The 12,268-nt window shown below is 39.6% G+C and overlaps 1 protein-coding gene across 1 annotated transcript; it reads right to left on the bottom strand.

Moving 5' to 3' along the window:
• Positions 1 to 626: 626 nt before the first annotated feature.
• Positions 627 to 11,733, bottom strand: LOC146457278 (ATP-dependent RNA helicase DDX24-like). The gene is given in 13 exon segments (XM_085092121.1): positions 627 to 1,003; positions 1,304 to 1,402; positions 2,398 to 2,462; positions 3,152 to 3,229; positions 3,851 to 3,947; positions 4,155 to 4,272; positions 4,583 to 4,694; positions 5,432 to 5,601; positions 7,065 to 7,186; positions 7,714 to 7,990; positions 9,988 to 10,107; positions 10,535 to 10,759; positions 11,728 to 11,733. Coding segments are annotated over 13 exon segments (1,581 nt in total). The 3' UTR covers positions 627 to 911.
• Positions 11,734 to 12,268: the final 535 nt, after the last annotated feature.

The raw sequence follows: 12,268 nt of genomic DNA, 5'->3' as shown, positions 1-12,268 counted from the left end.
TTTCATTTGTATGCAAACAAAACCAATTTCCATATGAAAAGCTTTGCACTTAGCTTTGCTCTCATAACTAGGCTCACAACATCTTGGAAGTGGACTATTCAAAATGGCGTTCGCTGAGGAATGTAACTGGGGAAAGGTGTGTTTGGTGAAGAGACAATTGAAAGCTAAAAGAAAGTGGGAAGGATGCGCTAAGAGGATATTTAGGAATAAACTATATTGCGGTGATTATTTTGATCTTTCTTGTGGTTTTCAGAACTAGTCAGTCAATCCACCGTGCGGGAAAAAAATGGTGGTTGTGCATTTTACCACAATACCTTGTGAACCAAATACAGCCAATAGGCACATAGAAAATCTTTTTTTTTGCGAAATTCGTCCCTGTACTAACAACATTGTGTATGCTAGGTTTGTAGTTGTTAAAGTTTTTCTGTTCCTTTTTTAGGGTTTTCGTACCCTAAGAATTATCCGTAAATGTACCATTCGCCATATTTTTCGATACAGTGGATTCACGTGTGCAAGTTATCTGCAAATACGGCGTAACTACCAAGCCTTTCAAACAGCGTTCTGTTGTTCTTCAGTTAATTTCAGAGTCAATAATCAATTGAAACTGCTAATGTAATCCTGCGCCCGTTTCTTGCTTACACAGCGTAGTCTTCCTTACAGTTTGGCCACCAAACCTTCGTGAAATCCCGTGACAATCTCTCATAATCATCCACTGCCCGTGGGCGACAGCACTTGTGGATCCTCAAGGCGGTCACATGTTATTCAACTGTCCTTTGACATACCAGCCTTCAACTACCGAACTGTTCATTTGGTGAAGCACTTGGAAAATCCAGCTGACTCATTTAATCTCCCAATGGATAGCATTTTCCTTGTGACGCTTTGCGTCTTTCAGTCTTCACCTGATTTCGCTTTCACCTTGTGGATCTTTTGGCCTTCTTTTGTCGTTTCTTCCTTTTCACTTCTTCCACCGCTACCTTCCCACTATCCTCACAACTTGTTTCAGCTTATGAATGCAAAAGAGAGAAAGCAGTTTTAACAACTCTTTTAAAAAAACGCCTTGTTTACTTAACGTAAACTTCCGAACAAACTCTCCCCAATCCTTCCGTAGAAAAGGCAACCCCCACCCCCCCTCAACCCGATATAAGGTTATCGACTGTTATGATGCGAAAGCACAGGGTGCTATTTTTGGGCCAAATTTTGCCGGTCAGAGGCCCCACCCCACCCCACCCCCCGAAAATAAGCCCCCTTTCAATGACAGAAGCCCAGTGCTTCTATTATACAATAGTAATGTGATGCAATCTACCTTTGATCCCGGGCATCAACAGGGCCCCGCTCTTTGTAGGATACTTTCCGCTAAATCCAGCGGGTATTAATGGCGTCTTCACCAAACTGGAGAGTTCAGCTGAGGAAAAGGAAAAGTAAAATATCGTGAAAAATCACATTATGGAACAACTACAAAAGCGATAAGTTAGTTTGTAAAATGTCAAAACCAGCATTCGAGCTGTTCGGCTCCATGCCAGCGTAACACCTGAGAGGCACCCAAGCGCGAAACCTATCAAATGAATGTACTTGAAATTCTCGCCGCTTTCTTCTTGGACTACGAGTAGTTTTCTTATTTTCCTCAGGGCGAGTGGAGTGAACGAAATACACGAGCGCGCGCAAAAGTCCCTCCCCCCCCCCCCCCCACTCCCCCTCCTCAAGGAGACACCACACACGTTTGTCCACGCAGAAGGCAATTTTGCTGCCATTCACGTGGTGAGCTCACTGTTGTTTTCTAGTGCGTCTAATTTTCACATCTCTTGTGCCAGACTGTGACATTGCACGCTGGAAAAAAAAAAGGTTTTTTCGCTAAACCTAAGTTACAATGCAGTATAAACAGTAAGTTGTAATACACTACTTGAAATTTCTCAACTATCTAGAGCTGCAAGCTAAATAGACCTTAGAGCGGTTTCTATTTAAGTGTCGTAAATCCATAACCAAAGTAATTACTCTGGCCAATCACTACAGACGCAAACAGCGTAATGAACCAATAAGAAATCGAAGCAAATACATGTTCCTGGCGCCAAGCGCGGGAAAACGCGTGGGAGTAAGGCACGACTGGTTTTGATTTTGCTGCTGATTGGTTGAGAACGTGGCGCGTGTTTTGCTGGCTAATCACAGAGCGAAGTAAAGCAAAACCAAAGCAAAGGTGAAATTACTTTCGCCACTCAATTGAAATCCGCTCTAATGGTATTCTTGTTATTAAACTGAATCCAGTTTGCACACGAGGCTCAAGAGGGGAATCTTCACAGGCAAATATATTTTTTAATTTATTCTCCCGCAAGGGCGTCCATTGCAAGCTGCTAGATCCACATCAATACTGATAGTACAAAAATGGTCTTTTGGAATGCTCAATACCTTTCATTTGCTTCAGTTTTTCCTGTCTCTCTTTCCTTTCTCCTGAATCTCCAAGATCTTCTAACCTGTGTGGGTGCTTGTCAAAGGCAAATAACTATTTAGAGCAACTTTTGCTGCCAGGGGTTGCCGCAGTGATATGGTGACTTCATTCATAAAAGCTGTACTATAACTATAAACACTGGAAGTACACGAGCCAAAATCCGACGAAAGAAAACATGAGACCGACGGCAAGCGCGGGAAAATACACTGACAGCCGGCAGAAATCATGTACACGCCGCGTGGTTGAGTTAAATCTTTGTATCTGATTGGCCAATAATTGTGTATTGAAATGCCACGCATATGTTTGAACTGTGGTTCACAGATGTATTTAAGAGCGCGTTTTTTGGGGGGATACATTCCGGAAATTCCGAATCAGAATACCTCGAAATATTAAATAATTCTATATGTTATTCTTCTAAAACATTAATAAGAATTCGACTCGTTTGCCTTAACCATTTGGATGTTTTCGTTACCGGGCAACAGATACAACATAGATTTTTTCAGTGTATAGTTTCCTTTATCAGAATACACAGAACATGACCCCCAAAAAATGCGCCCTAAAAGTTTCTTTTGTTGGTAATGATTGGAGCATACACCAAATAAGAGTTTTTGAACAGCGCGTGGGGAGAACTATAGAATTCAATCAACAACCACTTTATCGACATGTATATACTTTGTCAATCTTTGCAATAATCCCTTTTGAAGAAAAAGATACAAATCTTCATCAACTTCAATATCCATAGCTTTGGCAGAGGCAAGAATCCAGTCATTGCCAGACTTCTTCCGTCTAAATCTACAAAACAACACATGATAAAGTTATAAATAAACAAAAGGAAACACAAATGAGGGGAGGATAAAGTTATAAATAAACAAAAGGAAACACATATAGGGGGAGGCGTCGTGGCCGAGTGGTTTGGGCGCCGGAGGTCCTGGGTTCAAGTCCCGCTCTGACCACTTGGATTTGTTTCACGGTAGCCCCTGTTTTCAAATCCAAGACCACGCTTTGTAAACAGCCAACTAGTTTGCCTCCCACTTGCTGGGATTTTTAACAAATGTCATGTTCAATTTGTATATTTTTTTTTCACTGATTTATAGTGTCCACAATTAGCGCTACAATCCTAAATACTTCGCGCTTAAAGTCATTTATGTTTATTTTATTCCAATGAATGAGCAGCTCATTCCTAATAAGTGACAGCCTATCGTGTAAGGCCGTTTCAACTTTGAGTCTGTGGATAAAATCCTCACGTGTTGCATTTAAAATGAAAGCTTTTAAGCGGCATTTAGTAGAACGGTACGTTTCTTGTTTTCAAATTTTTTTAAAGAAATTTTCAGAAGTTTTCCATATTTATGTTGCAGTGTTCTTGAGAGTCACATCGACATGTCCACAGCATTTTCCTGATTGTCTTTTACTTACACGTGTTCTTCCTTGTCAATTTGTTTAGCAAGCGAGATTCTTTTTTGTATGGAAGACATGAAAGCTACATCAACAGGGAAGGAGTCGAGGTCGTTTCCTGGAACAAAAAAGTAAATAAACAGGAAAAAAATGAAGATTTGTGACAACGCGAAAATTTGGTTGGAACAAAGAAAAACTGATTCCCGACGACAATACAAACCATGATGCTAGGCCCTCTAAATTGGGAGTTAATTGTCCATTATAAGGGGCTAGATATCTCTTATTTGGGGGCTATTTGATTCGACCACAAATCCTGACACCATACCTGCGTTGAGCGTCTTCATGATTTTCTTGTAAGATCCCAGTTCCTCCGGCCCCACAAGAACAACACTTAAACCTTCCCTGCTGGCTCTGGCTGTACGACCACTACGATGAATATAAAGCTGTAGAAACAACAAAGAAACAAAATGAATATATTTATCGAAGCTACAGATCTGTATGAAAACCATTATTTATTGCCTTATGTCTTCCAGCAGTTTTTCTCAGAATCCGCGAAGTACCGTTTCTCGAAGCACAAAATTAATTTTGAAAAGACACAAAATTTCGGCTAACTGACAAGCAAATGACCCTCCATAACGTAGACCCTGGTTAGTCAGTGGGAAAAACTTCCAAGAAACACCCGGAAAATTATCGGTGACTTACATATCATGCATGCGCACCCCACCCCACTCTTACTGGTACGTTTCAACATACGTCAGGATCCTTGGGAACTTGATAGTGAATCACGTGCTCAACTGCTGGTATATCCAGACCCCGTGCGGCCACATCTGTAGCGAGAAGCAAACCAGTAGAACTTGACTTGAACCTGAAAAACGGGAAAATGACAAATTCAGGTTGACATAAATAACATTTTCCTGAGTATGCCTGTGTCACTCACTGAATAATACATCATTCTCATTCATTCAATGTTCAGGCTTAAAATAATTATACCACCAGATTTATTCTACTGTGCATACTGTATACCTCACATTGACATACCAATCCTAGCAGCAGGCAGGATGTTTGTCACATGAACCTAGTTTAATGGCCTTAGGTCCTACGAGTCTCATGTAGCTATTAAAGTGGTAGAGCATCCGCACTAGTATTCAGAAGGTCTAATAGTTTCAACTCCTGATAGGAGCATTTGGATTTCCTTTTTCAAAAGTATGCCTACACTAATAGGTGTCATTCATTGAATAATACATAATTCTCGTTTATTTACGGGCTTAAAACATTCCACCACATTTATTCCATTGCGCATATGCCACACATGACATTCCAATTCTAGCAGTATGCAGGATGTTTGTCCCATGAACCTAGTTTAATGGCCTCAGCTAATGCACGAGTCTCCTGTAGCTCAGTGGTAGAGCATCCGAACTAGTAGTCAGAAGGTCTTAGGTTCGACTCCTGATAGGAGCATTTGGATTTTCTTTTTCAAAAGTATGCCTGTGTCACTCACTGAATAATACATCATTTTCGTTAACCAAATTATTATCAAAAAGCGTCTTTTCGACTGATTTCGAGAAGATTTAACGTTAAGTATAACACATGATTTTAACTGACCTGTCCAGGTTCTTTAACCTCTGTCTTTGTTGCATGCTGGCATGCAAAACCCACAGATCAAAGTTTAGCAGTCTAAACAATGATCCCAGTCTCCTAACACAGTCGACCGTGTTGGAAAACACCAGCGTGCGGCCTGGGTAACGGGACAGGAAATAGTAGAGATACAGATCCTATAAAGCAAAGGAAGAGAAACTAAGATGAAACAAGAACAAGAGCTTGTAGTAAGTGTGTGATTGTTGAAAACAGCACACTTAAGGACGGTGCCGCCTAATACCGAAATATTTTTGTGCGGCTTATGACTATGCGGGGAAAAACAGATCTTAGCAAGACCTCCTGGAATCCAAAAAGAAAATTGGGGGTAACCACACATTTTTCAGAGATAATTAAGCAATAATATCTCTAAAAAGCGCCAAAATATAAAGCAATGTATGGGATTTTTTCCTAAATTGAAGTTTAATTATCTCTGAAAAATGCATGGTTACCGCTAATTTTCCTTTGAGATACCAAAAGCACTTGCTAAGTTCTGCTTTCTCCGTATAGTTTTAAACCGCGCAAAATTATCCCTGTATTAGTAGGCACCACCCTTGTCATGCAAAAACAAAGCTTTTTATTCTTCTGAGACTCAACATGGCCGACGTGTGAGAAAAGTCTAGGAAATGTCTCCAGGCTGATGGTGGGATTTTAACTCTTCGATTCTACATGTAGATGAAAATATTTAGTAGAAGGGTTGATTCAAACTCTGCAAAAGTTTGTGAAAACTGATGAGAGAAAAGAGTAAGCAAGAACTGGTGGTTAAACACAAACGACACAATTCTTTCTTACAGATTGATAGCGTCTATTTCTTTCTTTCTTTTTTTTGGGGGGGGGGGGGAGGGGTGGAGGGGGGAACTTGACTTTGAGCACTCTTCAACATTCTGAGAACAATGAGAAAATGTCTTTTGACAATAAAAACCATTGACTCTTGTTTGAATGCAGTTTGAAGAAGAGTGGCTTTGCTAAAATATTGAGATTCCCACTGAACGCTTTCCTGTTTGAATGACTGACAATCTGCCAATGGAATTTTCCCTTTTGGAACTCAGAAAATTTCATGCAGCAACAGTACATGTAGCAAACAAATTAATACAGTCACATGCTGATGAAGAAGACTATGAGTAGTCCATTATTTCCTTAGGGATAGCAAAGCAAGTGAACCACATAAACACACACAAAAATTGCTTCCCCATTTCTCTCTTCCTCCATATGGGGTGTCTTCTCATGGAAGGCAATTTTCACCCATGCTGGCATATTTTGCTTGCTTCACTATCCCAAGAAAAATAAGGGAGTTAACAATTATTCCACAAATGCCCGACCCCAACGATTATAGCCAACGAGGCGTGTAGCGCCATGTTGGCTATAATCATCTCATACCCAACAAGCACGAGTGAAATAATTGGTTTATTAAAAACAATCAAGAAATATTGCAAGATCTTGCTGATTTCACTTTGAAAGAACAACCAGAAGAGAATTTAATTGCGGCCATTTCTCAGGGGTGTTATAATGGCTGACATACCATGGCCGCTAAGCTAATCAAAATTCTGGAATTGCATTATACAATGATAATGTTTTTGATAATGATAAAGATGCAGCAACAAACCTTTTCATCAAGGGAACAAGTAATCTTTGTCTCTGTTAGCGTTTGCACTGTTCCTCTCTTGTTTGTAACATCAATAACTTTACAACTGTTTTTATGCAGTCCAACTTTGTCCATTAACGACACTAAACACAGAGACAAAAGAGATTAGATTCTGCTTAAGTTAGCAAAGCACACTTGTAAGGCTGAAAATTATTAAGCATCCCAAGACTCTTAAATATTACTACTTGAGAGGAGCAGGGATCATGGCGCAGTGGTGAGAGCACTCGCCTCCCACCAAATTATGTGGCCCGGGTTCGATTCCCGGACTCTGAGTGTGATATGTGGGTGATATTTTGTCTGGGTACAGCGGTTTTCCCATCTCCTCAAAAAGCGACATAATTTCCAAATTCAAATTCGATCTGGAGAGTGTCCCCATGCTGTAAAGCGCATTTGATCATCTTGTCATGGAACTGTACACTATACAATTTTACATTATTTTTTTACTTTACAAAAAACAAGTACACTGTACATGTATGGCTAAAGGAAATGATCACCAAATATACAATGTCTTGAAGTTTAAAGAAATTCTCCCAACTAACACTAAAAGGAATATATGGAGACCAGTAACGAGATTGTACACGTTGATACTGGGGCTTAAACAAGGAATTACCCAAGGCTTCTCCTCTTGTGACACTCTTTTCTTTTCCTTTTTTCTTGAACGATTTGGGAAGAGTCAAGGTTGCAGAGAAGATAAACTTCTGCAGAGTTTTCTTGGCAGCAGTATCTTTACGGGACAAAGATTGAAATGGTGTTAGACATTTACAATCATCATGTACATGTACAATCAAGAACAAAAAATGGAACAAATACCAGAATTACTAAGGGCACATTCTTTTGGGACTATTCTGTAATAGGAATACTCGGAACTTAGAGACGGTATTTGTGTTCTTTAGGGAGCTATTCCGGTTTCAGCATGAATGGAGTATTATTCTGTTCATTCTGCTCCCGATAGTAGAATGAACAGAATGAAAAGAATATGGTTTACTCGGAATAGAAAGAATACGCTTTCTTTTGGGAAATTTTTGGTGGGAAATCCTACGTGGCCAGTCATGTCGGTCACATATGCGCATGTAGCTGGCTTTTGGTTGAAACCTTGGATACGAGCATGTTTTCGGCGACACCGTGCACTGTGCAAAGCACTTTAAAGTACAAAAAGTTCTCCTACATCTTCTGCAAAGTTCCAAAAAATCGAAGATGTGGCCTAAAAGCTGGTTAGTTATATATGGCAAACACATTTTGGCCATGTTCACTGGCACTCAATTGGGTGCAGTCAGACATAGATTAGTAGTTCTCAGGTCACCTCCTCCATGGGTATTTCGTTTCCAGATTTTAGGAGCGTTCTTTTTGAAATCGAAATTCTGTGTATTCTGTAATTCCTAAAGTGGAATAAGAATAGCTAGAATGGCCCCAAAAGAATGCACCCTAAGATTAATCAGACATGTTTTGGTTTATACTACACTAAACAGCAATGGAATAACCTTTAATAGAGTACTAATTGTGATGTCACAAATATTTAAGGTTTTGAAATTATGGGATTCATTAAGATGATCGGAAGAGCATGATGACAAAAATTAATGCCTACTTGCCAGAAATCGGAATCTTACGGCAATTTGGGGATGAGACATTTATTTAGCAGTCTGTTTTGTTCTGATGACACCATACAAATCCTTCTAATTTTGTTTAGAACTTGTATGGATCGAAACATCAAAGTACCACAGTGCTAATATATCTCACCCCCAAATGGCAAGAAGATGCTGATATTTGGAGAACAGACATTTTTCATCATGCCCACTCTGAATATCTTGAAGTGAATCCCACAACTTCATAAATTTAAATCTTGAGATGTCATCACTTCAGAACTGTTGCACATGTATGCAAAATGACGGCAAAAATAACTTTACTTGTGATTGGTTGGCCACCCTCTTGGTGTTCTCTGCTGCCGCTGTATGAAAAAATGAAATTAAGAGTTACAATGTACATTAAACTCAGAATAAAGTTGACACAAGTTTATCCAAGGCTCTTGTTTATCAGGTACTAGACAGGTAGAAATAAATGTTTAGTTTATCAACAGCGTTGACAACTGAAGGCAATTTGGCCAACCCAAAGACATTTGAACACTGACATTTCAAGCGTTCTAAAGCCCTTCGTCAGAGCAAATCAAAGAAATGTGGGTTGTATGTGTTTAGTATAATAAATTATTATAGTGTGCAGTGGAGCTATGTTATTGGTGGGTGCATAGTAACATGGAAAACAAAAAGTGTTCACTGATTCCTTCGGGATTAAGAGTGCCAATTTGGAAGATGAATTTGTGTTCGAAAGTTTTGCAGGGTAGCCTAACTTCTAAGTCTCTGGTTCCTTGAAATTTGACTTAGAAAACGGCCTTCATTTCATGACTACAAAAGCCACCCTACGTTAGGCTCTCGTTTCACACTGTGTTTAGGCGACCACATTCTACTTCAAAACGTGTCATGCCATTCTAACGGAATCCTTACCCGTTTAACGGATGCTGGTTTATTCTAACGGATCCTAATTGCTTCTCTAGCCGTGCTAACGGATACAGATTGTTTGCTAACGGTTATGCTGTCCAGTCTAACGGTCTGATGCTAACGGCTAACGGATACAGTCATGTCTTTTGCTAACGGCTGCACTATCCGTTCTAACGGCCCGATGCTAACGTCTAACGGTTGGGCTTACGCCTCTAACGTTCTTAAGAAAACTTTATAACGGATGACTAACGGATGCTTAACGCTTTTGCCCGTTTAACAGATAAGCGTTAAGGTACGTTTTCCCGTGCACGGTCACAATTGTTTTTGGTTTAAAAATGTATTGTATCTCACGCACAGTGCACTACATGTACTAGGCATTTTTCAGGCAATTTACACGCAGCACTCACCTCTGATATCAGATCCCACAGTCGTCCAGGAGTGGCCACTATAATCTCAGGACTCTTACGCAAAAGTCTTTGTTGCTTCTGTGGAGCCATCCCTCCAACCACAGCCACAATCTACATGGATGTATACAGATACTATTACATACATTTTTCAAAAAAAAAATTAAATTAAAAAAAAAAAGCTATCAGGATCTAAAAGAATTAAAGTGTTACAAGCTTTCGATTCCTTTGCTGAATCTTTTTCAAGTAAGTGAAATGTTAATTCAAGTCATGAGTCTTGAGGTGGTGTGAGTCACATGACAAAATGTCCAAAAAGCCCGCTGGTAGTTCGTAATCCCTGTCTTGATTGAAAGTGAGACCCTGGCACTGTATCTCGATGGCCTCTCTGAACGTCCTTCTCAGGACATCAGTTTCCCTTACAATAATAATATTTTTGTTGAAAACATGCCCAGAGAGTGTTCCGAGTTCTGGTGATTGAAGTAGAAGAATTACTGACAGCAGCTTGGAAAACAGGGTACAGTATTTCTGATCAGGCCTTTACCTCTAATGAAGTGTGCTTTGCAGCTTGCTGGAGGTGAGTTCTTATTTGCAGGGCTAATTCTCTTGTTGGTGTCATAATCAGAGCCAAGAGAGGTCTTTTGATCTTGTCACTGCCCAAGTTGTTGTTAGTGGATATCTCTTTCTCTTCTTTAGATTCTTGGCTAGCCTTTTGCTGCAGGATGTGCGTGAGAATTGGAATCCCAAATGCAAGAGTTTTACCTGATCCCTGTCAGACAACAAGAAGTAGACGACAGTAAATTGAATAAAAAATAATTTTTTACTGTGTGAGTAACTGTTGCTCACACAATCCCTAACAAAAGGGAAGACCACAAGTTAAATAGAGCTCAATTATTGAGTGTTGGAAGTAATTTCACGTTTACTTTGGTTCTGCTTTACTACAGTCCAAGACTGGTTTCGAAAACTTGCACCACTTTGTCAACCAGTGAAAGGCACTTGACCAAAACCAATCGTGACTTGCCCACATATGTTTTCCTGTACTTGTTGCCAGTTTCATGTACATGTACAGCTGTATTTTCTTTGAATTCTGATATCCCCTATTACATGTAATTTGTGGCAGTTTGTAGGAAGCAAGGCCAATGGCTTACTGTCACCCAACAATATACGATCATCTGAACAAAGAAAAGTTCAGCACAACCAGCTCAAGTAGTTGTCTGAAGGTGCAGCCTGCTCAGCAATCTTGCACTCTACCAACTGGGCAAACGTTAACCCACAAATGTGCCATGTTTATTTATCTCTACGTACATCTACACTCTACACTTAAGTTATGAATAACGGGGATTTCCTGCCTCAGATTGTGGTGGGTAACCAAATATGACATTGTGAGACACAAGCGGCCATAAACTTTTGCATTGACTTATGTATACCGCATCGTTTGATCGGGGGTTAAGAGAAGATGTCAAAACAAGTCTTACCGTACTTCCACAGAGAAAATAAAGCCAAAAACAAAATATAAAACTAAGAAAGTGTCTAACATACAATTTATGCAGCTCTCTGATGTCTCTGTGGTGGAATATTGCTGGTGGTAGTGACAGTGTCTGTATTGGAGTTAAGGGCTTGTGAATCTCGGTTCACTCAGAGACTCTGTAATATCTCTTTTGGAACCCCAAGACCTTCCCAGGCACTTTCATCTGCCAGATTAAAGATTAAAGATTACAGTATTACAGTACTAATTACATCCATTTTGAAATCACTGGTGATCCTTGGAATCTGATTGGTCCAAAATGGTGCAATTTATTACCAAATTGCACCATTTTTTGCTCTAAATTGCATCCTTTCTTTAGCCCATCAAAATGGAAATAAAGTAACACAAATAGAATATTAATATTGACAATGATACTATGTGATTTCAAAATGGATGTAATTAAGTGGTAATTGAACTTCGTGTCGTGCAATTTTGGTCTGAAATCATACTTGTGATTTCAAATCAAACTCGCGCTGCGCGCTCGTTTGATTTTGAAATCACGCGTATGATTTCAGACCAAATTGCACTCCACTCAGTTCAATTACCAATATAAATCAAACTCTTAAATCCGACTTTAAGAGTGTACATGGGCTTTAAAATAGCGAGCTTCCTGTAAAGAAGCATTAAGCTAAGTGAAGTTCCACTTAAAATAAAATTACTTAGTACGTACTTTTACTTTACATGTATGGTAGAATATAATAAGGTGTTCTTAGCCTACGGTAGACAGATATAGTTGTTCTTTAATATTCATAC

Source organism: Pavona decussata, unplaced genomic scaffold, assembly GCF_977016875.1.
Source record: "Pavona decussata unplaced genomic scaffold, jaPavDecu1.1 SCAFFOLD_244, whole genome shotgun sequence".
Taxonomy (NCBI): domain Eukaryota; kingdom Metazoa; phylum Cnidaria; class Anthozoa; order Scleractinia; family Agariciidae; genus Pavona; species Pavona decussata.
The sequence above is the reverse complement of the archived record's forward strand: the minus strand, read 5'-3'. Positions and strand labels throughout refer to the sequence as shown.